General features: G+C 31.2%; 1 protein-coding gene across 1 annotated transcript; it reads right to left on the bottom strand.

Annotated features, from left to right (window-relative positions):
* Positions 1–160: 160 nt before the first annotated feature.
* Positions 161–4,160, bottom strand: LOC107645462 (curculin-like (mannose-binding) lectin family protein / PAN domain-containing protein). Its single transcript, XM_016349493.3, has 2 exons — positions 2,999–4,160; positions 161–2,819 (listed from the first exon to the last, which is right to left on the bottom strand). Exon 2 carries the CDS (start codon positions 2,710–2,712, stop codon positions 427–429), a length of 2,286 nt encoding a protein of 761 aa, XP_016204979.2. The 5' UTR covers positions 2,713–2,819; positions 2,999–4,160; the 3' UTR covers positions 161–426.
* Positions 4,161–27,731: the final 23,571 nt, after the last annotated feature.

The following is a 27,731-nucleotide window of genomic DNA, read 5'->3' as shown; positions in this document are numbered from 1 at the left end:
GTACAAGAGGGCTTTCGTTTGCAATAAGGTAAATAATGTTCAATATTCTAATTAATATTATATAATTTGTATAATCACTCACTAGAATGGAATAAAAAGATTGAGAAATCAGAAACTAAACTTATATCTTAGCCTACTTTATGCTTAACAATAAACAATATTTAATAAGCAGAAGTTTTTCTATTGAAGGGGAAAAATTGGACAGAAAAAAAGGACTTTAAATTAATGCAGATCCTGAAAATACCAAATGAACACGGCCTTCAAAGTTTATAGTCATAACCCCAAATAAGTTGAGGGGTAAAAAACTATTTTTTTTCACCTAAACGTTAGTCTTAGTCCAACTACTATACATGTTGAGTATGAAGGTGACTAGAGTTGTAAAATAAAATGAACAAAGTTCCTACAAATTTGTTTGGAACATCACCACTACTGAATGTCAGATTCTGAAACATCATCTTCTTGTGTCTCAGATTCTTCCAGCAATGGTCTGTGGCCAGAAAATGGAGGTGGTGCTGGATCAACACTCAATGTTCCATCTAATACTCTCACTACCTCCAACATTGAAGGTCTTTGACGTTCATCGCTTTGTAGGCACCAGAATGCAATTCTCAACACCCGTTCAAGTTCATTTGGGTTGGCACCACCTTCAATTCTTTTATCAATGACATTTGCAGCATTCCCTTCTATCCATTCTTTATATGACCACTCACAAAGTTCTGTCTGATCTCTACATCCGGTCAACAAGGTTAGGACTAACATGCCGAAATCTGCTATGTCCCTCTCGGCCGAAAAGCCGGAGTACACAGCCTCGCCGTCTACTATTGCGAACCCAAATTCACTCACCTTGGCTTCTAAGTTCTCATCCAACATGACATTTTCACACTTCAGATTTCCATGGCTTATAAACTCCCTGCATTCAGAGTGAAGATAATTGATGGCCTTGGCCACACTTGAGCAGATGTCAACTCTCTTTCTCCAAGTCAGTTTCTTGCAAAGAGGGGAATCGTCTATATACTTCTCTAAAGAACCGTTTTTGGCGTACTCGTAGACTAAGAATCTATGATTGAACTCACAACAATAGCCCTCCAGCTTCACAAGATTCCTGTGGTGGATGCTTCCAATCTTCAGAACAGCACTCCGAAACTTCCTGTCATCTATGGGTGCATTCAGCTCTTTAACTGCAACAAGAGATTTGTTTGGTAGCATGCCCTTGAACATATTTGGTCCAATCTGATCCTTGAAGTCTTCGGTGAGGCTCTTGATCTCTGAAAAAGATAATGCAACTAAGCCCTTTGAATTTGCACCTGCGGAAGCTAAATTTTCTTTCCTCCTAGTAGAAATTTTTCTTCTATAGATGTAGAAAACAATTCCAAGCTGAATGATAACAACAACGAAACATGTGCCTGAGGCTGCTCCTATTAGACAAGGAACACAAAAACTAGGAGCTCGTTTGGTTGGAGGTGAGCTTCCAAGTGTGGGATTTACTGCAAATGGAAATGAACATCTCTTAACAAATGATACTGAGCTTAGAGATGGATCTGAATAACCAGTGACATATTCAGATTTCTTTATTGAGCATTGGGGAACACCATCATTAGAAAAGGTTGCGACCGTACACCTTGAATCATTCTGGCACAATTGCATACATTGATGCAGGCTACTTATGATACCTGGACCATCAACAGGGTAAATTCCATATAGGTGTGTGTTCCAATATGTCATCATAGTGGAGCCAGGCTCACACTTCTGTTCATATGGAACCAAACAGGTCCCGGTGTCGGTCTGCTCGAAAGGACACACACAATCAGCAGTACCTGAGGGAGACAAAACACAGACCCCTTGTTTACCACAAGTTGCAAAAACCTTGCACTGATTCTCAACAGCTTGCCAGACAGATCTCCATGACTGTGAAGCCTCCACCCATGAATATAGGCGGAGATTGCCATCGACATCTATCCTAAGAAATCGGTAGCTCACAGATTCATTGTGGTCTTCCCCAAACACACTCCAAACAACATTAGAACTGTTGTCTAAAAGTTGTAGAGCTCCATTGTTTGTCAGATATGCAGTGAGATTCGAAGTGGAGGGGCTTTCGCTTATCCAGTAGGGAATATTACTTTCCCAGCGAAGCATTAGGTGTCCTGAAACATTCATGGAAAGAGTGTAGTAACTGGACACTAGATCCTTAGTGGCAGCACGAAGCGATTTATCACAAGATAGATACTGTCCAGGGAGAAGTGTATCATCTGGATCATCAAAACTTTGCCAAATTATCTTTTGCTCTCTGTCCATCAGAACAAGATTACCATTATCAAGAAGAGAAGCCGACACGACACCCTTGTTACTGGTGTTGCTGTTCCATGCTATCATTCCTTGATCATCAAACAGGATCATATCTCCATTTGTGGTGATTTGGAAACAAGACTTGTTACCTACTGCAGTCTGAAATCCAGCAGTCCACACCATTGTTTGTTGGCTATATGGTATAGACTTGTTGTTGAATCGAATACCAATACTAAACTGGTTAGGTTCATCCGAAATGTTAAAGAACCCGACTGCAAAATTACCATTTTTGGAAACCCAGCTGCCATTGTCAACCACACAAAGCTTAGAACCTACTGGTATGTCAGCCCTCACAACAGGATATAGCAAGAAGCAGATGGATACACATAACAATAGTGGTGACCTAAGGTGAGAGTTCTGTTCAAGCATATCTGTGTATGCTTAGATTGACAAATTAAGCTGAATGATCCTTAGTCCAAAAGTCACATCTAAATGTAGAAGATATTGGTTTCCACCTTGGCAATTATACCAAACACCTGTAGAGGGATAATAAAAAATAAAGTTTAAGTAAAATGTCTTTGTCAAGCCCCAAGTGTGGTTCGGCAGTGCAATGATAAAAGCTCACACATGCATAGTATCTTTGAAAATTAGGCAAAGAATTGTCACAATTTCTAAAAGAACTACAGTGGAAGAGAAAAATGCTCAAGTATGGTACCTGAAAGAAGAGTACTCCAAACTCCAAAGCTCAGAAATTCAATAAGCCACCACAGAATGCTGCCATGAACTTCAACATGATTGCAGTAAAGTAACTTGAAACTTCATAGTGTATGTAATCCATGTATGAGTTGTATATGCAAGGACAAAGATAGGAGACCCTAAAGTGGAAGCCTTTCTCGAAAAAGATGAATTTTGAGTGCCAAAAATTGGTACTTTATGCAGAGATGGGAACCAAATTAAACCAAAGTGGAGCACATTTTGGAGAATGCAATAACTTTCTGAAGGTTCAAACTTGAGCATGAGCCTTGAAAATGAAACTTCATAAGCACAGAGCAATTCCAATTTCCAACAAGAAGAGAACTTCAAAAAGGAGAATGCAAAAAAACACAAGCTTTGAACTGACACAACAATGTTGATGATGGCTCAAAAGAGTTATCTTTCCATTTTTCTGAGCCAGAGTGAGATAAAGAGATCTGAATATAAAATCCCAAAAGGGGGAAAAAGGGAAGGGGGTGTTAAAGCTTAGAATCAGAAGAGAAGAACATTGAACTTGAATGCAACAAATCTCATGACCCCAGATGAAAATTTTCTTCCTTTTTTTTTTCTTTTTCCTCTGTATTTTATTAGAAGTAAACACAACTTAGCTGAAAGGGATCAAAACTGAAGCCCAAAGAGGACAAAGAGGGAAGTAGCAGAAACACTGAGAAGCGAGAGATGAACAAACGTTACAAAGAACAGAGTTGTTAAGTTGGTAATGGATTTGGAAAGGACATGCAATTGAGGAGTGTGAGAAGTGTGAGGGAAAATGGGGAGCTTGGATTTGTGGGTTCAGATTTGGAGAAGGAAAAATGAGCTATAAATGGTAAGAGAGAGAGAGAGAGAGAGAGAGAGAGAGAGAGAGAGAGAGAGAGAGAGAGAGAGAGAGAGAAGAACTGGGCTTGTGAAATGTAGTGTGTGTGTGTGTGTTAATGTGAATGCGTGTGTGTGAAGTGGAAGAAGGATAAGAATACCAGAGAATGAGGAACAAGAGGAAGAGGAAGAGGAAGAGGAAGAAGAACAATTTTTTTTTTTTTTTTGGTGACTTGGAAGACTACGATTTATTAACGAAGAACATGAACAGTGAAGCTAAAATTTTTAGTTTGAAAAAACATAGATTTCATTGCCAGACAGCTAACAAAACATATCATTTTGTGTCCATATTTAGTCCATAAACATATTTAATACATAATATTAAAAAATATATTATTGACTAATATTAATAAAAAAATATTCAAATTTTTAATATTTTATCCTTTATATATTAATTAATTAATTTGTGTTAATAAGGTAGTAAGTTTAATTTATTTAATATTTAACTTGTGTATAAAAAATGTTAAGTAAACAAATTATTTTTATAATAAAAATTAATTAAGTTTTTTTTTATATGTCTTCTCTTTTTTCTTCACTTTATTTTTTCTATAACAATAACTTATTAGATTAATTTAATTAAATTTGATTATTAAAATAATTTGGTTATAGAATATTGTTATTTATGTATTAAAGTTTTCTAACAATTGTTACTCCTTCACTTTGATTACAATACTTAATCATGCACACTTTTTCAAGAACTTCCACTCTAAATTCTTCACTTTTGTGGTAGCTGTTAACAATTGCCCCTTGGCTTAACCCAAATTCATCATTCACTATTGATTAACTTTAAGCCACCAGAAAGGGCTATATATGATGGAGCTATGTATGTGTATTTATTCTAAAATAATTATAAGGAATTGTTTTTTAATCAGTTAATATTAATTAATTTTTTATTATAAAACTATTTCTTTTAAAATATAGAATTTGTGATTTAGAATTAAAATATAAAACTAAAAAAATTGTTGATATTAATTAAAAATTGATTACTCAATTAAACTCGTATAAATTATATTAAAGGCTTCTAATGATGAAGTTCTAAGTTGGGTTAAAAAAAAGGTACTATTTATATAATGACTACAACATATTTAAGAATATTATATTAAAAAAGAAGAAGAAATATTTAAAAACTACAACCAATGCAAAATTTAGAGAGACATCACTAAAAAAAGAGAGAATAATATGTAAAAAGATATATGGAGAGAAAAGTAATAAAAGGTCGTTAGAATTTTTATTTTTAGTTATTATTTTTAGTTATAAACTAAATTTTTTAATTTAATAATATATTTTTAATTTAATTTTTAAATATTAATAATTAAAAATAATAAATTTTAATAAATTTTAAATATTAATAATTAAAAATAATAAATTCAAATGATTTAGTATTTCTTATATATATATATGAATTGATGTATGGGAATAATTTTTTTATTTGAATTAAAAAATATAATATTTATCGATTTAAATAAATGTATAAATATTTATTAAAATACATTTTGAGTCACATCTCCGATACAATAGGAAAAACTACGTTACGAATGTATTTTGGATGCACTACCTTCGTGCTGTAATATGGTATGTGCCAGTCATATCTCGGATACATCCGAGATATGAACAAGATGAGATCTTGAATGTAGATGTAGTGCATCCGAGATATGATTTTAATTTGCCTTCGAAATATGCACATTTATGTTAATTTTGGGACAGTACATTTGTATAGTGATTTTTTCACTCTATCTAAAATGTGACTCAAAATATATTTTGATAAATACTTAGAACGTTTATTTAAATTGATAAATATTATATATTTTTAATTTAAATATAAAAAAAATCCGATGCACGGCAAGCTAAGCTTTTCCATTACAGCCTTTAAGACAAATGTACACGTGTGACCACGTGAACTAATTAAGCTAATATAGTTTATTATTACCCAGGAATAAATATATAAATTTCCCTTAAATCTTTGTACCATGTAGTAGTTGACTGAGGGTTATGGTATAATTACTATTATATTATACTAACCTCTTTTTTAACACCAGCAAGATTCTTATTATATGCATATCATAAAATAATGATATGGGATGTTAAATTAAGATCATTATTAAATTGCTATAAAGTTAACCATATGAAACAAACCTATGGAATTGGCTAGACAAATAATCCTAGCCAGCTACACTATGCATGGGCACGAGTTAATTATAACTTACTAGTCACCCTTTACATCATTAAAATAATAAATAACGAAGGGAGATTCACTTTTGATATATCCTTTTTCTTTTTCTTTTTTATTTTTGTGATGAAAAGAATAATTTTTGTTAAAGTATGTGCGAAAAGCGCTGGTTGAAAGCATAAAGTGGCATTTTCTTTTAATTTCTTTAATTCTTAATTAATAACAAAATAGATCCGCTAATTACTTTATAAATGCCCTTGTATGGGAATAAACAAAGTTTGACAATATAGCTTTAAGTGATTGAACATTGTGGCTACTTTTTTTTGTGAGTTTTATGGTGCTTTTTACTATGGTGTATAAATTGTCTAATTTCCTTTTAAAGGTAAGAAATAAAATGTTTAAAAATAAATAAAATATTTAAAATTTATTAAATATTATCTATTTACTTTTTTTAGTCAAAGGTACTGTAGCATTCATCATTTTTTTTTTGTTATGGAAGTAGAAGTGGTGATATACTTTAATATTGTAATTTTTTATATTTTTTAAAACTCTAAAAAGTACACAAATCGGAGGGTCTGATTTCTGTACCTCAAATTTTTTAATTTTTTTAACACAAATCGGACGGTCCAATTTGTGTACCTCTCACAAACCGGACGGTCCGATTTGTGTACCTCTAGAAATCGGCTCTAATAAATCGGACGATCCGATTTCTACTTCTCTAGTTAAACAATTCCACATTTGAGTATAACACTCCAGCAATTCATATTTAAAAAAAATACCACTACCATTCTAATATTAAAAATAAAAAGTTCGAACATTATTGCAAATATTGTTGATTTTTTTTTATTATTATTATAGGGTTAGATGTGAATCGCATAGTAAAATACAATTTGGATGAATGGTTAATTTTATTATATGACTCACTTGCATTTTATGTGAATTAATGTGACTTTTACAATATAATATATATGGTGTAAGTAGGAGGATTTATTTTTCACTAACCAGTAACCACATAACTAAATTTTTATTCTGTTAAAATTGCATAATTGATATATTGTTTTTTAAAATTAACTTGGAGGTAATCATTAATAAGGAAATAGGGCCCCAAAGTACCCTCTCGATGGAGTAGTTCAACAACTAATGCTCGTGATTGAATTTAAACTTTTGTTTTATTATCCTAGTGTAATTTGATTATAGGATAAAATATTATTTTAATTTTTAATATTTAAATTAAATTTTAATTTAATTTTTAACGTTTTAAATATCTTATTTTATTTTTTAAAAGTTTTAAATTTTAGTCTCAAAAAATTTTAAATAATTTAACATTGTTCTACTATTAAATTTGACATTCATAATTAGTATATTTAGAACAAATAACATTTAATTTAAGTATATAAGTAAAAAATAATCATTAATATAATAAAAATATCTTTTTTAATTTTGGAGCATTGATAATTAATTTGTAAAATTTAAGATTTTTTTATAATAAGAATATTAAGAAAAAGAAGTATTACAAAAACTTTTTAATTATGTTTCTCTGACACAAGAAAAAAATATGACTTAATAATAATATTATTAATGTCTACGTCACTCATTCAATTAATTATTTACGTAAATTTAACAATAGGACAATATTGAATCCGTTTGAAATTTTTTAGAATTAAAGTGGAACGTTTGAAACGTTAGGAACCAAATTAAATTAACATTTAACCCAAATATTGAAGACTAAAATAGTACTTGATTTTTGATTATATTATATTATTATGGATCTTGCTAACTTGTGTCCTAAAAATATATCTTAAAGATATCATAAAAAAATATTTTATAAAAATTATTGAAAAGTTAAATATTTTTATATTTTTAATGCATTAAATATATCAAAAATATTTTAAAATTTATTATTATATTTTTAAAATATGATCTTAAGACATAAATAACAGAATCCTATTATTATATACTAATAGGAGTTAAAAAAAATGTGATGCATATGTGTTTTGGACGAAAATCTATATACTATATGAAGATATGCATGTAATTAACTGAAATTATATAGCTTGATTAAATTTAGTTGCATATCGATAAAACTACTCTTCGTGTGTATAATCATTGTATACCCAATATTAAAAAGATAGTTTGACTTTTTTCTATATTATTTTACCTTCTTTTCTATATTATATATCATAATAATTGGAAGGAATTTAGTGTGCATATTTTGTTTTTTTCTGAATAGTCTTTTTTATATATATAATTTATAAAATAAAGTTTATAGCTTTTTATTTAAATTAAAAGTAGTTATCGTTTTTATTACTTTCATATTATTTGTTATTATATATATTTAATAAACAAAAAGTAAATTAACAAAATGTATGAGTGCTTAATAATAATAATAATAATAATAATAATAATAATAATAATAATAATAATAATAATAAAGTGATTCAGAATAAATTATGTTGGCATCTGCATGACTGCATGAGTAAGAATTTCTCCCTTAACAATCAAAGGTCAAGTTAGAGTTAATTAAAGTCAAAGCTAATAAATAACACGTGATAATAGCAAAGTCGTTTAAATAAAAAGAAGGATAAAGTATATTTTGAAAAAAAAAATTAAATAGATCTCCGAATTTATAATTTAAAGATATATAAGTTTTTTATTAATTAAAAATATAAAAATGACTATTATTTTTTAAAATATAAGACAGTTAAATTTCTCGTTTTAAAATATATAAGAATAAATAGGTCATTCGAAAAAATTTAGATGTCTCAAATTTTAGAAAATAAAAAATATTTTTGTATTTTTAATTAGTCAAGAATTTATTTGTTTTTGAGATAAAAGGTCAGAGACCTATTTATTATTCTCTCTATTTTTTATCTTTAAAATTTACTAAAAGTTTTTTATTTGTATCAAATCTATTTTTGGCAATTAATTTTTTAAAATACTTATTAGGACTAAAATAATTTCACAAGAACAACTTTAACGCAAATAAATCAAACATAGTTATCATATAATGAACTAATCTTAAATTTTTTAAAAATTTAACTGTTAATAATATATTTGATACAAATAAAAAATTTTAAAATAAAATTAAAATAAAATTAAAGTTAAGAATATTTTTTAAATTTTTGATAAATTTTAAAAAAAATACTTTATCCTAAACAAATTACATCTTAGCTAACAGTTAGATTTTTAATCTGATAATACATATTTGATAAAAGAAGTAATACAGAAATTTAGCCATTCGCCTTCGTATAGGTATACACTACTATGAAGTATGAATATTTTGTTGAGTTGTCGTATTCACATGTCAGATATATTTCGGACACAACACTCATCGATATTTGTCTAATACGCGTGTCTACTGTATCCAACCGTGTCTTAATAAAAAATAAAAGCTCTTCTCCAAATATATTTAAATACATCTAAATACCATTACGTGTCATTATATTCAGTCTTATTCTTAATATGTATTAATTATATTTTTGAAATAAGTTTAAAATAATATGTATTATTATTTGTTAAAACAAAAATATTTTAAATACTTTATATAATTAAAAAAAAATATTAAGAACAATTAAAAAATTATTTTATATTTTAATATTAATAAAATATTAAAATATTATTATAATTTATTTAAAAATATTTTATATTTTATATATATTATTTTATATTTTTATATCTTATAAAATTTTAAAACCGATATATTTACATATCTTATATTGTATCATATCTCATGTTCATGTCGTTCTCGATAACTATAGATTCCATAACTTTTGTTGCTTTGTTGCCTTTCTCTACCTCTGCATCTCAATGTTGACTTTTGTGTCACGTTTCCATAGCAGGTATGAGATTTTTAGAACTTAGAACAACTCAGAAGTATGAATTCATTCATTCATTTATTTTTCTTCTTTACTTATTATTATTATTATTATTATTATTATTATTATTATTGACAGATACTTTTTATTATTACTGCAACTAGATCAATTTTCTTTTATTGATTAAGCCACCCCAGCATATTTAATTATTACTGCAAACGATCAATTTTCTTTTATCAATCTCCACGCTTTTCTTTTCTTTTCTTTTCTTTTCTTTTTTATGATATATTTTCTTTTTAATACCCCATTTTTCCTCTTATTTCTTCTCTTTTTATTCTTTTTGTTGTGAGGAAAAAATGAAAAAAATTGCAGAAGAATAAACAGAAAAACTATTGAATTTTTATATTTATGTTCAAAATTGTCATATTCAAAAACATTTATGTTTAATTTTCACAAAATTGTTGTGTTTTATTTTTTTTAATCCTTTTCTTGTTCTTCCTATTCTTCTTTTTGAGAAGAAAAAAAATACAGTTTTTTTTTATTTTTAAAAAATCAAAATTTATATGTCACTGTTATTTGAAAAAAATAATGACGTTTAAAAATTTAGTTGAAATTTGATTAAAGAAATACTTTATTTACCTTACATTTGCATTAATAATTATCCCACAACAGCATTATTTTTTGACAGGCAATAATTTTGGTCAACCTATATATATATATAGTTTGAACTACACTATCATTCTATCAAGGAGGACAATAATTCACGAAACATGAATTAAATGATATTGATTCATAGATTTTTATTTCTTCCCTTTAATGGGTGTAGTAGGATTATATTGCATTATTTGATCTCTGTTAAGTAATTTCTAAATATGTCTAAATTATACAAAAATGGAACTTATTATTAGTACGTAAAATATTGTACAAAGACATTACGTGTTGAATAAAACTGTTGTCCATAATTTGGTAAGTTATGCATATGCGAATCAGTATATGTGTGTAATGCAAAAATTATATTACAGCATCATCACATACCATATTATTGTCCTCAGAGTAAATGGCTAAATTTATTTTTATTTATTTTTTTAATTATTTAAAAAAATGAATTAAATTTGTTTTATAAAAATTTTAAGTTAATTATATTATTTTTTTATTATTTTTATTGTTCATAATATTAAAGTTTGTTGATATGATTGATTTAATTTAATTGTGTAAAATTATTTTGTTAATAGTCAATTAAAACTATTAAATATGTATTGTGGTTAATATGGTATCACTTAACGTGCTATATTGGTACTTTATTAGCAACAGAATGATTAATGTGATAAACGAATTTGATTAAAAAAAATTGAAGACTAATTTAAAGAATAAATAATTTTTTAGAGACGAATTTGATCATTTACTCAATTAAATTTTTACCTAAAATTGAGTATGGGATTTTTTAGTTATTTAAATAAAAAATTGCTTTATTTTTCATTTTATACCATTTTAAAAAAATTTACATTTTTGTACATTATCTTATCATTTCGTACTCACTATCTATGAAATTGAAAATAAATTTTTTCTACTTCAATTTTGTAGCCATTAGCATAATTGTAGAAGAACGTATTTTATCCCAAAGTTGCACTCATTCTGAGTGTAATTAACAAAGAATATATTATATATGAAAACTAACAATTAGTACAATTGAAACAAATATATAGAAATTAATGAAAGGAGTAAAGTATAGATAACTGGTAATTAGCTACTAATAATCCGTATAGCCACTAATTAGTCATAGCTAGTAAAATGTGTATATAAATATACTAAGTCTATAGTTGTAATCAGTTAATCAACACAATACACGCACTTTTATATTCAGAACCTTCTCTTCATCTCGAACGGCGACACAACGGCGCGAGACCTTGGCGACAGCCCGAACGACGACGGCGAGCTGAACGGCGGCGGCTCCCTCTCTTCTTCTCTTCTTCTCTTCTTCCCTGTTGCAGCTCCCTCATCCCCGGCGCCCTCTTCCTCTCAGATCTCCTTCTCCCTTGCCAACAGCAGCGGCGGCGGTGGCAGTGACACCCACCGCGCCGCCTTCCTCTCCTTCTCCCTTCTCCCTTTCCTGCGTCTCCCTTCCCCTCTCTTCCCTTTCTTTCTTCTTTTTTTTTTTCCCTTTCAGCTGAAACTATGTGTGTGTTGTGATTTTGGGGGTGGCGGCTAGGTTAGGGTTTGGTGAGCTAAGTGTGTGAAAATTAGGGTTAGGGTTAGTTTAATAATTTCAAATAAAAATAGGAATAATATAGTAATTGAAACCCAAATTAAATCCAACACTAATTATATATAGAAAATACTATTTGCTCATTAATTTTACAAATTACTTTCAATTAAATGCTCAAATCCAAGATTTAGAGATGACATAATTAATTTTCTTTATTCATAAAAATTGAAGTATTAAATTCTAAAATCTTAATTATTTAAATCAATTCATATAAAATTCTTACTGTTTTACAATTACTAAACTCTATAATTTAAATATAGAAAAACTCAATAATTGTAAGATTGGATAGGAATCTTAATTTATTTCAAATTCAATTAATCAAAATTTGTATTAAATATTCTTTAATAAAGAAATCTCTGTAATTAAAGCCACAAATAAATAATTGAATTTAAAATTAGTTTAGAGAAAAACCCAAATCAGCCCCTGACAATTACCTCGAAAGACAACGAGGTCCCTGATAAAAAAAAACTCCAACCCGGCCCCTGACAAAAAAAAACCCAACCCGACCCTTGACAATTACTTCGAAAGGACAACGAGGCCCCTATGCCAAAAAAAAATCAATGTTATTTTTTTTGGTACAGGGGCTAATCAGTCCCAAAAAAAATTATCAGGGGCCGGATTGGTGTTTTTTTTTCTTGGGGGTCTCGTTGTCCTTTCGAGATAATTGTCAGGGGTCGGATGGGGTATTCACTCATTAGTTTATAATAAACCTTTTCAAAAGTTCTGGGTTTTACAGATTCTTTCAGGAGAGGCCTACATGCCAACTATGCCAGAAATATGGTCATTCAGCCATAGATTGCTGGCAGAGGATGAATAAAGAAATTTCTAGTGGACAGTTTAAAGTACAAGCCAATCTCACCACCACGGACACACAAGCTTTATCATCCACTATTTTTTATCCAAATTGGTACCCGGACTCAGAAGTGACTCATCATATGACAGCAGATACTTCGCAATTCACAGAATATTATCCATATAGAGGCGATGAGCAAGTACAAGTGGGGAATGACAACTCTTTACACATCTCTAATGTTGGTAGCTCTTTAGTTAAACCATTTTCAACTTCAAGAACTTTTAAACTGCAAAGATTAATGCATGTACCTGATTTAACAAAAAATCTTCTCAATATCCACAAATTTATTTGTGATAATAAAGTCTGGATTGAATTTTATGCTGATGCTTGTTACGTGAAATGTCAGGATTCCAAGGAGATGCTTCTCCAAGAAACAATTGATCATGGCTTTTATTCCTTTGGACCGAACAATAAAAGCTCGATTTCACCAGCTGCAATTATCACCACTATTCAAGAAAATGCAAATTTTCATCTTTGACACTTGAGATTAGGTCACCCTTCCACTAATGTTTTAGTAAGAGTCTTGAAGTCGTACAATATTTTCTTCGAAGTCCCTGATTTGATTTGTAATTCTTGTTGTCTTGGAAAGTCCCAGCAGCTTCCTTTCAATATTTCAAGTACAAAATTTACTAGTCCATTAGAGCTTGTTTACACTGATATTTGGGGACCTTCCCCCATTCCTTCAATAAATGGTTCTCGGTATTACATACACTTTTTTTATGATTATTCTAAATTCACTTGGATATATTTGTTGCATCATAAATCTCAAGTACACGATGTCTTTATGAAGTTTAAGAAAATGATAGAGCTTTAACTAGGTGTGAAGATTAAACAAATTCAATCTGATAATGCTAAAGAGTTTGTTGCTCTAACAAAATTTCTTAGTGATGAAAGTATACAACACATGTTCTCTTGTTCTTATGTCCACCAACAGAATAGTAGTGCCGAGCGAAAACATCGGCACATTACTACAATGGGACTCACTCTTCTTGATGAAGCTGGCTTGACAATGAAATTCTGGAGAGAAGCCTTTGCTACTGCAACCCACCTCGTCAATTTATTTTCCACTGCTGTTCTAAATTTTAGCTCCCCAAACAAAAAACTTTTTGGCAAAACTCAGTCCCTGGACATGCTAAAAGTCTTCGGGTGCTTGTATTTTTCCAACACTAAACCCTATAACAAAACTAAGCTACAGTTTCGGTCAGAGGCTTGTGTTTATTTAGATCTGCTGGCACCACAATACAAAGGGTTCAAGTGCCTCACAAAATCTGGCAAAATATTCACTACTTGGAATGTGATATTTGAAGAGAAAGTGTTTCCATTCAAAGATCCCAGCTATGACTTCTTTACCATCTCCACCGAACATGTCTCCATACCTCAACTTGTACTAGCAATTCCAATTATCCCAACACCAATTTCCACAAATATCACTCCACCGTCCCCACCTCTATTACCCCCTCAACTTGAATCACATCCAACTCAACTCAATCCTCCATCTTCTCTGCCTCGACATTGTCCTACCCTAAACACTCATCCTATGGTCACGAGAGCTAAAAATGGTAAACTCAGGTCCAGATTATTTTCAGCTGAACTCAAGTAGCTTGTACAAAAAATAGCAAAAGAAGCCATTTTCATATCTCATTGGAAGCAAGCAATGGATGAAGAATATGCTGCCTTAATAAGGAATCATACTTGGAATGTTGTTGAGTTGCCTATAAACCGAAAATTCATTAGTAATAAGTGGGTGTTTTGTGTAAAGTATCACCTGGATGGCTCTATCGACAAATACTAGGCACGACTTGTAGTTCAAGATTTTCACCAAAGACTAGGAATTGATTTTAAAGAGACCTTTAGTCCTGTTATTCGCCCAACCACTATAAGGACTTTGCTCACTATTGCACTTACTCATGACTGGTCTATCAAACAGTTAGATGTTAATAATGCTTTCCTTAATGGAGAGCTTTGTGAAGAAGTTTATATGCAGCATCCCTATGATTATGAAGTTGGTGATTCTAAATTAGTGTGCAAGCTGACCCGCTCTCTCTACGGTTAAAGCAAGCGCTGCAGGTCTGGTTTGAAAAGTTGACAGGTGAATTACAAAAACTTGATTTACAGCAACAAATCTGATGTCTCTCTTCTTTCCAAGGCTACATCTTCAGGTACCATCTTCATTATACTCTATGTGGATGATATTATTGTAACAGAAACATCAGCCACTGCTATTTCTACTTTTATTCAGTAGTTTAATGTTCATTTTTCTCTTAAAGACATGGGTGATCTGCATTTCTTTTTGGGGGTTGAAGTTTGACCGGTTTGTAATGGCCTTTTACTTACCCAATTCAAATATATTTGGATGTTCTAAGAAACCCGATTTAGAAAATTGCAAGCCTCTTTTCACACTTATGACGTCTAATTTGAAGTTAACATCTACTGATGGTGAACTATTTGAGAACCCAAATCTCTACCGTTCTATTGTAGGCAGCCTCCAGTATCTTACTATGACCAGGCCTGAATTAGCTTATCCAGTTAATAAAGTCTGTCAGTTTATGCAGCAGCCTCGAAAACCGCATTGAAAAGCTGTAAAGCGTATTTGTCGATAGTTTCAAAGGTCAGTTACTCTGGGCTTGCATCTTCAACCAGCACCTTCTTTCAAGCTTACCGGCTACACTGACTCAGATTGGGCCTTAGACATTGAAGATTGAAAGTTCATCTCTAGTTTTTGTGTCTATTTCGAATCGAACTTAATTTCTTGGTCTTCTAGGAAGCAAGCCTTAGTCTCTCGCAGCAGCACAGAGGCTGAGTACAGAGGGGTGTGCAACTTAGCCATTGAACTATACTTGCTATCAAGAAGCTTTTGTTTGAAATTCATATTACACTACCTGTTCCTATAATATACCGTAATAATTAAGGAGTAGTGCTCATGGCAGCTAATCCGGTACAACACTCACGGTCTAAACACTTTGAACTTGATCTTCATTTCCTCAGAGATCATGTTGCAAAAGGAAGACTGCAAGTAACTCACATTCCTGGTGATGCTCAAGTGGTAGATATTATGACTAAAGCTGTCTCCTCCACCAAATTTATGGAGTTTCATAACAAACTTAGGTTGTAAAAGTTCAACACCCTAAATTTGAGGGGGGATAAAAGGAGTAAAGTAAGATAGCTTGTAATTAGCTACTAATAACCTGTATAGCCAGTAATCAATCATAGCTAGTAAAGTGTGTATATAAATATATTAAGCTTATAATGGTAATCAGTTAATCAACATAATACACACACTTTTATATCAAGAACCTTCTCTTCATCTTTCTCCTTTGAGATTAGATACCTTTCAATTAATGAATACATAAAAATTAACAATTACAATTGGATGGACATTAGCCTTCACTTCAATCTCAAGTTGGATGGATCAAATATTTTTACATATAATAATAAATAAATATAAATTAACAAGTGAAAATAAGACTAAGGGCCAGTTTGAATTGTTTTTATAAAAAGTATTTATTTTTTCATTATTTTAAAAAGAAAATTTTTTTTAATAGACAAAAATTATTTCATATTTAGATAGACTTTTTAAAACTAATTTTCAAGTATTAAAAATGTCTTTGAAGGATTACAAGTGTTCATAACACGCAGCGGAAGTAATAAAGTAATCCTATTGATTCATTTTTGTGCTTAAATTTTATTCCAATAATTTAATATATAGTAGATCAGATCTAAATACCTGAGTACGCTAGTAAAAATCTTTTTCTCCTTCGATGGTACGAAGGCGCTATGTGTATCCACACCGAGACCAACCTTTGCTGTCAACTCCTTGACCAATGGACATCTGATCTAAATTGAGAAACCTCTTGCAACTCTTTGCACACTATAAAATTCTTCTCCAAGAATTTGGCTCACATACATTTATGTGTGTAGAGGTAAAGGAATAAAACCCTTGTGTTTTATTCTCGTCTCTTTTTCATTCCTCTACTCTTGGCATACATATATATAGTATGAGATTTGTTACTGATTTTAAATTTGATTCTCAATTCAAATTTAAATCATATCTTATTATTTTAAACTTGAATCTTTCAAATTTATGAATCATATCATAACTCAATTTGAAGCAGAATCAGTTAGGATCTCATCCAAATTTAGAATTCAAGTTTAGAAATAGAATAACTAATTATTCTCAAATCTCATATAATATTCTCAATTATCATACTATTATTATATTCTTGGTACTAGCAAAAAATATAATAATATTCCATTTGAATTAATATAATTATTTATTTGATCAAATCAAATTAATAATTAAATAATTCTATAGCAAAGATTAGAACACTCGTTAGTGTGTGACCCCATAGGTTCAATACTAAGCGGGTAGTAAATTAGTCATACTAAATTTACTAATCAAGGTTGGCGTCTAGCAACACTCCTCAACGACCCGATAGTATGAAGTAATATATTTTTACTAAGAACCTTAGAAGAATAAAGTATAATTCCTTCCATCTTTCCAGCTCTTGGTTAACCCTTAGAGTATGGTTTAATTGTCAAACTCTAACTTGTTACCATTATTATAATGAACTGTGAATGACCTAAGAAACTCATTTCTTCATTCATTCAATCCCCTTGGCCAAGGTTTTATTCATCTCAGTCATTATAATTATAGAGCTCAAACTCTTTACCGAGAGTTGACAGATTCCTTATTGACTAATCATTAATTCTACAAGTATTTAAATCATACCCAATATCCATTCAACTAGCACCCTAGGGTATTAGGTGTCCGGAATCAAAGTATACTAAATACATTGTTAATTACTATGACAGTCGCAGGTCAAAGGAAACTCTATTACTGTGTTCATCTTGAGAATATCCTATTGACAAATATACGGTAATTATAACCATAAGGAATTCTCAAAGTGAGTCAGTTCAATGGTCATATCTCTATATGCACCATCTATATATATAATTTAATAAATGAGATCTATTAATTTTCATCCAATGAAGACCATTATATATATATTGATCTTTCCGGATTATTAATGTCCTTTTTAATAATCATATGACCAAGAACAATTTAGATTAAATTATAAAAGATTTATCTCTCAATATTATGATCACTATCACAATGATAAATCTCTAAATTTAATCAAGGACATTATTATATTAACATTTTAATATAATAACAATAACAAATTATTTGACACATGATTGATTGGATTGTGGTCATACTACTTATTCCCAACAATCTCCCACTTGCACGAGAGCCAATCATGATAGATTGGATCTTGGGCATACTATTATCACAATAATCTCCCACTTGCACTAGAGCCAATCAATCATGTATATAATTTTTCAATGCACATTTGTGTTTATCAAAACTCTTTTGACCTTAAACACCTTTACTCTTGAGCATGTTTGCTTGACCTTTTGTAAAATACACCTAGTGCATAATAAATATCACGTTTTCTCAAAACATGAAATCTCCCACTACAATAGTGTATAATTTTATTTTAAGGACAATCCTTATTGAACATGATTATAAAAAAATCTAAGTAACCATTAGATCTATCTTTATAGAATTGTATCATTATACAAATAGGCTACTTTTTCGAAAAATTAGTTTGACGATCAAACCATTTATACTTTCAGAAAAAAGTATATCCTCTATTGAGTGGTATACAATTCTAATAAAAGTAATTGTACTCCCACTCTTTCTTTAAGATGGAATCCCTTTTTTTAAAAAAAGGAGTTTAACCTCTTATCACAGACACTTTGTCATAAGGAGAGTGATAAAAATAATCTCATTATTTCTTTAGGGAAACCAATAAATCTCATTTATCGGACCTAATATCAATTCTATTGTTGTGCAACCTCTTAACACATATAAGACATCTCCAAACTCTAATGTTCTTGAGTTTCAGCTTATGCCTTTTCCATATTTCATATGGGTAAAAAAATTGATTTAGTGAGAAATTTGTTAATTTAGCAAATTTTCTAAAATGTAGTCCAAATATTTAACAAAATACTCAACTAAATCAAATTTCATGTTTCTTGAACATGATGGAGTACATAGAGTACTAGTATTTATGCATGGAGAGAATTTCATTCTCTATTCAATAGAATATCAATTAGATAATTAGAGATTTTACTTTAAGCTCTTATAATAAAAATACTCAATATCTTTATTATTGGTCAAACCAACCCTTAAGAGCAATTTTGATACGCATCCTCAATACTCATATTGAGCTTTTCCAAAAAGACCACAAACATTAATCATATTAAGGCCAATTATAAATTGTTTGTAACAAAATAAATCTCTAAAAATGCTTGTAAGAACAATTCTCGCTAAAGCCATTTGGCTAATGGCATTCCAACTTCTAAAGTTGTTTAATTCAAAATATATTGTCCAATACTCCCACTAGTTTAAATAAAACTTTGATAGTCATATTATCTTACTTTGGGCACCATACATCTTCTCAAGATGTTCAGTAATAAATAGTGGGGAGGTGCCTTTGAAATTAGAACTTATGGTTGTCAAAACAACCCATGTAAAATAATATTATAAATACATCAAAAGTTCTGACCATTCCAAAGTCAATTTTATTGGAGAATATTATCATCTTAATGATAACCCTTTGAAAATACAATTCTCAAATTGTATTTAATATATTACTTTCAAGTATGCCATACGAAAAATTGACATATTTAAAAATTTAAAATATGAAAGTAAATCAAGAAATCTATATTTCTAGCAAAAAATTATTTAGAATCGTAAATGAGTACCTTGGTTGTTAAGTTGTTACTCATACCTATTCCAAATAAATATGATTAAATTGTATCACATACAATTATAATCCCAAATAATTATCTGGTTGTCAGACAATTATTTAACTGAATTATATTTTATACCCCTAGGTTGTCTAGGTTCAAGTATAAAATTAATTCTCCTTATACATCATCATATGCATAAATAAATTCTATCTTTGAGTACAAGTCTCCTGGTTGTCAGGTTGTTCCTTGTAAACAAGAGATAAATTTATTTTTTTTGGCAAACTCCTAACTTTTAGGATTTATCTCAATTGTTAGAGAATTTCTACCAGTATTCATGGATTAAATTTTATACTCCTAGGTTATCTAGGTAAATATAAAATTAAATCCCTAATACATCAAATGTATATACTGATTAGTATCTTGAAAATAAAACTCCTGGTTGTCAGGCCGCTCTTTATAATCAAGAATATTAAAAAAACTAATTTCTAAAATTATAGTGTTCAAAACACATAATCAAATCAAAATTTGATTTTTTATGTACTAACGTTTAGCCTTAAAAATTATCAAATCAAATTTGACCTTTATATATACACTTATATATATAAGAAACAAATGAAAGATATTATACATCTTATTCCTTTTATTGTGATCAAAATCACAATAAAATTTAATAAATAAATAAAATCAAACAAAATATTGATTATAAATATAACTTTTATATTAAAAAATGATAATTTAATCACAATTAAATAATTAAAATAAATTAACTATTAATTTATTAGAAAACCATCTCAGTGGAAATAACTACATCACATGTTTAAAAAAATTTGAATTAATCCTATTAATTCACAAACTTTAAGAAATATAGGAATAAAGATTTAAACACAAAAAAAGCCAAAGCTCTGATACTACTGAAGGATTACAAGTGTTCATAACACGCAGCGGAAGTAATAAAGTAATCCTATTGATTCATTTTTGTGCTTAAATTTTATTCCAATAATTTAATATATAGTAGATCAGATCTAAATACCTGAGTACGCTAGTAAAAATCTTTTTCTCCTTCGATGGTACGAAGGCGCTATGTGTATCCACACCGAGACCAACCTTTGCTGTCAACTCCTTGACCAATGGACATCTGATCTAAATTGAGAAATCTCTTGCAACTCTTTGCACACTATAAAATTCTTCTCCAAGAATTTGGCTCACATACATTTATGTGTGTAGAGGTAAAGGAATAAAACCCTTGTGTTTTATTCTCGTCTCTTTTTCATTCCTCTACTCTTGGCATACATATATATAGTATGAGATTTGTTACTGATTTTAAATTTGATTCTCAATTCAAATTTAAATCATATCTTATTATTTTAAACTTGAATCTTTCAAATTTATGAATCATATCATAACTCAATTTGAAGCAGAATCAGTTAGGATCTCATCCAAATTTAGAATTCAAGTTTAGAAATAGAATAACTAATTATTCTCAAATCTCATATAATATTCTCAATTATCATACTATTATTATATTCTTGGTACTAGCAAAAAATATAATAATATTCCATTTGAATTAATATAATTATTTATTTGATCAAATCAAATTAATAATTAAATAATTCTATAGCAAAGATTAGAACACTCGTTAGTGTGTGACCCCATAGGTTCAATACTAAGCGGGTAATAAATTAGTCATACTAAATTTACTAATCAAGGTTGGCGTCTAGCAACACTCCTCAACGACCCGATAGTATGAAGTAATATATTTTTACTAAGAACCTTAGAAGAATAAAGTATAATTCCTTCCATCTTTCCAGCTCTTGGTTAACCCTTAGAGTATGGTTTAATTGTCAAACTCTAACTTGTTACCATTATTATAATGAACTGTGAATGACCTAAGAAACTCATTTCTTCATTCATTCAATCCCCTTGGCCAAGGTTTTATTCATCTCAGTCATTATAATTATAGAGCTCAAACTCTTTACCGAGAGTTGACAGATTCCTTATTGACTAATCATTAATTCTACAAGTATTTAAATCATACCCAATATCCATTCAACTAGCACCCTAGGGTATTAGGTGTCCGGAATCAAAGTATACTAAATACATTGTTAATTACTATGACAGTCGCAGGTCAAAGGAAACTCTATTACTGTGTTCATCTTGAGAATATCCTATTGACAAATATACGGTAATTATAACCATAAGGAATTCTCAAAGTGAGTCAGTTCAATGGTCATATCTCTATATGCACCATCTATATATATAATTTAATAAATGAGATCTATTAATTTTCATCCAATGAAGACCATTATATATATATTGATCTTTCCGGATTATTAATGTCCTTTTTAATAATCATATGACCAAGAACAATTTAGATTAAATTATAAAAGATTTATCTCTCAATATTATGATCACTATCACAATGATAAATCTCTAAATTTAATCAAGGACATTATTATATTAACATTTTAATATAATAACAATAACAAATTATTTGACACATGATTGATTGGATTGTGGTCATACTACTTATTCCCAACAGTCTTTTATTTATTTTTTTTAAGTAAGATATTGCTAGCTTTTAAAACAAGCAAATAATTTATTTTTTTAATAAAAGTTTTTTTTAAAGATGTATTTAAATAGGTTTTAAATTTAATAAAGATCAATTTAATTTCTTTGATTTTTTTTTCCTCACCGCTGAATGCATGGAATTCTTGAAACTGTTTATAGATTTCATTTGGTCTCCTATGTAGTCATATTCACTAAAGAATTCCATGATGATGAGGTATCCTAAACATAAAACAAATAGGCAACAAAAGCATTTTAAGAAAAGTCTAAAAACATTGAAACAAATATATTGAAATTTTAGATAACTTTTTTAAATAAGTGGGACAGTTTTTTGCTAACGATGCAAGAGTGGTCTTTTTTTTTTGGACATGGCCATGGGCGAGTGATCCGGCCAAACAACCAGAACCCAATTCGCCCCATAACCCGACCCCGTTGATGCCGACCCTAATAGACTAAGCTCATTTTCTTCGATTGCTCTCTGTTAGAGCTTGCCATTGTCGTCGGAAATTCCATCACAAGATGAACGACTTGATGCATGGATCTGAAGCCTGAAGCGTTCTTCCTCATTGTTGTTCTCATCCCGAATCTGCAATGATTCGTTATGGGTTCTTCCGTTACCGCCCTTCACCGCAAACGCCCGATGTTGAAGCCCCTGGTGATGGGTCCGCCTGTTCGTGTTCTCGGCGCCGCTGATCCTTTGCATCGAAATCCTTCACAAAGAACTAAGTCCCTCGGCGTTCCCTCTTTGCTCTAATCTCCATTATTCGAACTATATGATTGCGGGTGTCTAAGGTTGGCCGATGCACCGCTGTAAATCGAAGCTGCACTCCCCCTTCAGCTTCTTGCCTGTCATGGGTTTCCGTTTCCACCCTCTCAGGTAACCCTTCTTCTAGTTAGAATCCTTGATGGTTGGTAGAACCTGAAACCCCGTTGACTTGATTTTGCAACCTTTGATTATGCTGAAGTATTGCAAATCCAGCTTCTGTTCTTATTGTATTCCTGACTTGATTAAGAGGATCAAATGTCCACTGTCTCCTGAGTTTATTTCCCGCTGCCATCGCTGCCAGTTGGTGAGCTACTTTGTTGCCTTCCCTTGGAGTCTAGGTAGCTCCCATGTCTAGACCCTCGTCCAACAGTTGAAGAATGTCTCTGATGATTGTGTCCGCTTCTGCTATGGGCATTCTAGCCTTAATGGCTTGAACCAGAGGTAAGCAATCTATTTCAATTATGCAATTCACTATTTGTAAATTCTTAATGAGAATGAGTGCCTCTCTGTATACTTGAGCTTTTGCTGCTAGTGCTGATGTTGTCCCAGTAATGATCTTTCCCTGCCAGTTTCTAACAACGACTGCTGAAGCTGTCGTGCCTGTTTTCCTATGGAAAGCCGCGTCAGTATTTACCTTCAACCTATTTTTGTGGCGGGGGCCTCCAAGTAATTCTCTTTCTCTCACCATTCCTGCCTGCTCTTGGTATGTTGTCTGTGTTACGTCCCCTTGTTGCATTGTGGTATTCTGCTACTAGATGCTCTGCGTTGATTATTACCTATTTTGGATTGATTTTTGTTTGCTGGAAAATGTATTGATTCCTTGCCTTCCATATGCACCAACAAACACATCCCAAATTACACAAAATTTTGTCATGTTCCTTCCCTGTCCTGCTCTTTATTTTCTGAATTGTATCCATCATCCATTTTTCGAAAGATGATACATTATAGGCCGTAGGCGTAATTTGAAGGCTAGATCCGAACCAAACCGCTCTAGTCTACGGACACAATAGTAACGCATATTCGACGGTTTCGTTCTCAACCTGGCATATGCTACATGAAGGTTTAACTGCACATTTTCGTTGATACAAATTCATGTTCACTGGCAGAATTCTATGTACTGCTTTCCATAAGAACATTCTGACCTTTTGTGGCACTGGTAATCTCCAAATAGTTTCCTAAACCTCCCTCAAATTCTGACTTGTCGAAGCTTTGTTGAGTTTTATCTCTTCCTTTGTATCTTTCTCCTCCTTTGCAGAACGGTATCCCGATCTCACTGAGTACTATCCATCGATTCTATCTGGCCAGACAAAATAATCCTTCTTGTTAATCAGACTGATGGGTGTTCTGGTAATTAGTTTAGCTATGTTCCCCGGAAATAAATCCTGAATTCTGTTTGCGTCCCAGCCCTCCCCCTCTTTTATCAACTTGCTCACTTTTCTGATTCGACCTTCTCCACATCTCTCCAACTTATCTATTCCTGCCACCCAATTGTCTTCCCAAATATCTATCTCCACTTCACTTCCTACACTCCATCTACCTTTCCTTCTAAGGAAATCTATTCCCTCTAACAAGCTCTTCCATACCCATGACGCATTCCTTCCTTCTCCCACCTCCCAGAGGCTGCAATTAGGATAATAAAATGGCCTTTAGTGTCCTAGCCCAGATTGTATCCTCATCTTTTAGTAGTCTCCATGTTTGTTTTGCTAAGTGCGCAATATTTTGGTATTCTAAATCCTTAAACCCCAGGCCTCCATTTATTTTACACTTTGTCAATTTTGTCCAGCTTTTCCAATGAATGCTTCTTTCCTTTCCATTGTTTGTCCACCAGAACCTCACAATTGCTACTTCGATTCTTTTGCAAAAAGATTTAGGGAATTTGATGACGTTCATAGCGTAGGTTGGAATCGCTTGTATTACTGCATTTATCAAAACCTCTTTTCCGGCTTGATTTAAAAGTTTCTCTTTCCATCCTTGCATCTTATCTATTATCTTCTCCTTTATCCACTCCAAAGCCCTATTTTTGAATCTTCCCCATCTCGCTTGTAACCCTAGGTATATTCCAGGATCCTCCCACGATGTCATTCCGGTGATCTCTTCTATATTCACCCTCCTTTGTATAGATACTTGACTTCCAAAAATCAGCCCGAATTTTTCAGTGTTGATTCTTTAACCTGATGTCTCCATGTATTTGTTTAGCATCTGAATAAGTTGATACATCTCGTCTTCCTGCACACCTGCAAAAATTATATAATCATCAGCGAATAACAAATGAGTAATAACCGGTGCTGATGGAGCTAACCTTATTCCAGAAATAAGATTATCCCTCATCGCCTTTTTCATGAGAATTATGAAGCTTTCAGCTGCCAAGATAAAGAGATAGAGTGATAGAGGATCTCCTTGTCTGAGACCTCTTTGAGGGAAGATCTTGATTGACAGTTTTTCATTTATTTTGAATCTATAAGTAGCAGTTTTCACACAGCTCATCACCAACCCCACCCATTCATTACTGAAACTGAACTCTTCCATGACCCTTTGCAAGAACTTCCATTCCAATCTACCGTAGGCCTTATTCATATCCAATTTTATGGCTAGGTCTTGACTTCCCGAGTTTCCTTTTCTGTTTAACTTATGAAAAACTTCCTACACTATAACTATATTATCTTGTATGAGTCTTCCTTTAACAAAAGCACTCTAAACTGGAGATATGATGAGATCAAGCACTTTTCTTAATCTCCCCACCAAGACCCTTGTTACAATCTTATATATAAAGTTACAACAACTAATGGGTCTGAGCTGATTGAGGCTTTCCGGTTGACTTACTTTGGGTATCAAAACAACAGTTGTTTCCCCTAAGTCCTCAGGTATAGTACCGTCTTCAAAAATTTGCTTCACTAAACCACAAACTTCTTTGCTCATAATATTCCAGTGTTGTTAAAAAAATAACCCATTTAATCCAACTGGCCCCGGAGCCTTTAATTTTCCCATACTAAATACTGCCTCCTTTATTTCCTCATCATTAATTTTTGCCATCAGCTCCTCATTCATCTCTCTAGTGACTCTCCTTGGTATGTCTTTTACGCACTCTTCCAGGTTCCTATCCCTTTCAGAAGTAAACAACTTAGTTTAATGCCTTTCTACTAACCTCATTATGTTTGCTTCTCCTTGTATCCACTGACCTGTTCCATCTTTCACTTTGTCGATTCTAATCCTAATTCTTCTCTGAATGGTTGTTGCATGAAAGAAGGCTGTGTTTTTGTCACCCCATTTTAGCCATTTCAGCCTTGATCTTAGGCCCTAATATTTTTCCTCTTGTTTCTAAAGTTCTGATATTTGGGTCTTCAATTCTCTCCCTCTTCTTTGATCTCTTTCTGTCAAATCGGCTTCTTGGATATGATGTAACTCTATTTTCTTTCTTTCTTTCTATTTCTTTATCTGCTCTCTTAAATTTTCGTCTGCTCCATTCCATCAACCCCTTTTGCATCTATTTCTCTTCTTTGTGAATTGACTCCAACAATTTCTGTTACCCTCGTCCTGTTGCCAACTCTTCTTGATCACCTATTTGCACTCCTCATGATCTGCCAAAAACGCCTCAAACTTGAACTCTTTTTTTATCCGTCCTTGCGGTTGAGTTTCCAAAATAAGCGCACAGTGGTCTGAACTTATAGCCATAGCAGCCTGTAGAATAACGTTCTGGTATATCTACAGCCATTTCTAATTCACTAACACTCTATCTAGTCTTTCCCTAGTAATAAAATTATTTCTTAGATTACTGAACCAAGTATATTTACTTCCTTTAAGGTCAACATCCACTAAACCATTATCATCTACAAATCTTCTAAATGTTTCCAAACAGATATTTGGTTATGGAAGGACACCTACCTTCTCATCTTAACTTAATATATCGTTGAAGTCCCCCAAATAAGCTTGAGGTTCCTCCTTACTCATGTTACTTACTATAAGCTCATGCCATAATTTCTTTCGCTTTTGAAAAACTAGATTCTCGTACACAAAAATACCCCGTCATTTCGAATCATTATTGATGTTAATATTAGCTTTAATATAATTATCACACAAAAAATGCGTTCATTATATTAAGCTAATGATATTTTTTCATAGCAGTCCAAAATATTTTTCTTTTTGATGAGATAGCATTCTAAAGTATACAACTTCTATTTATGTAAAACTATGCCCTAACTAATAATTACTAATAGTTGGTGTCAGGTGTGCACATAATTAAAGTCACCTAATTAATATTATTTTGTACAATGTCAGAGAGTTACAATATCAACAGCCTGTTCTAATTATAGACCAGCTCAATTTGAGGCTCTCCACCAATTAATCCAAATTCTAATTCAAATTAACAAAATTATTATGACCCTTAATGTATACCATTTTCTGCATTCATTCATTTACTTGATTGTTTTTTTTCTTCGATCTGTACCATTTAATTTCATTTTTTTCAATTTTAGACGGTAGGTATATATCTTTGATAAGAATAAAGAAATTTTTTTCTATTATTGAGTTACAATCTCGATCTAAGAAGAGGAGAAACGTACAAAGACCGATCTTTAAATTAAAATCTCCTACAGTATTATCACATATAAAAAATAAATAATCAATCAAGACCAATCAAA

Source organism: Arachis ipaensis, chromosome B6 (genome assembly GCF_059453495.1).
Source record: "Arachis ipaensis isolate K30076 ecotype BB chromosome B6, ASM5945349v1, whole genome shotgun sequence".
In the NCBI taxonomy this organism is placed as follows: Eukaryota; Viridiplantae; Streptophyta; class Magnoliopsida; order Fabales; family Fabaceae; genus Arachis; species Arachis ipaensis.
The sequence above is the reverse complement of the archived record's forward strand: the minus strand, read 5'-3'. Positions and strand labels throughout refer to the sequence as shown.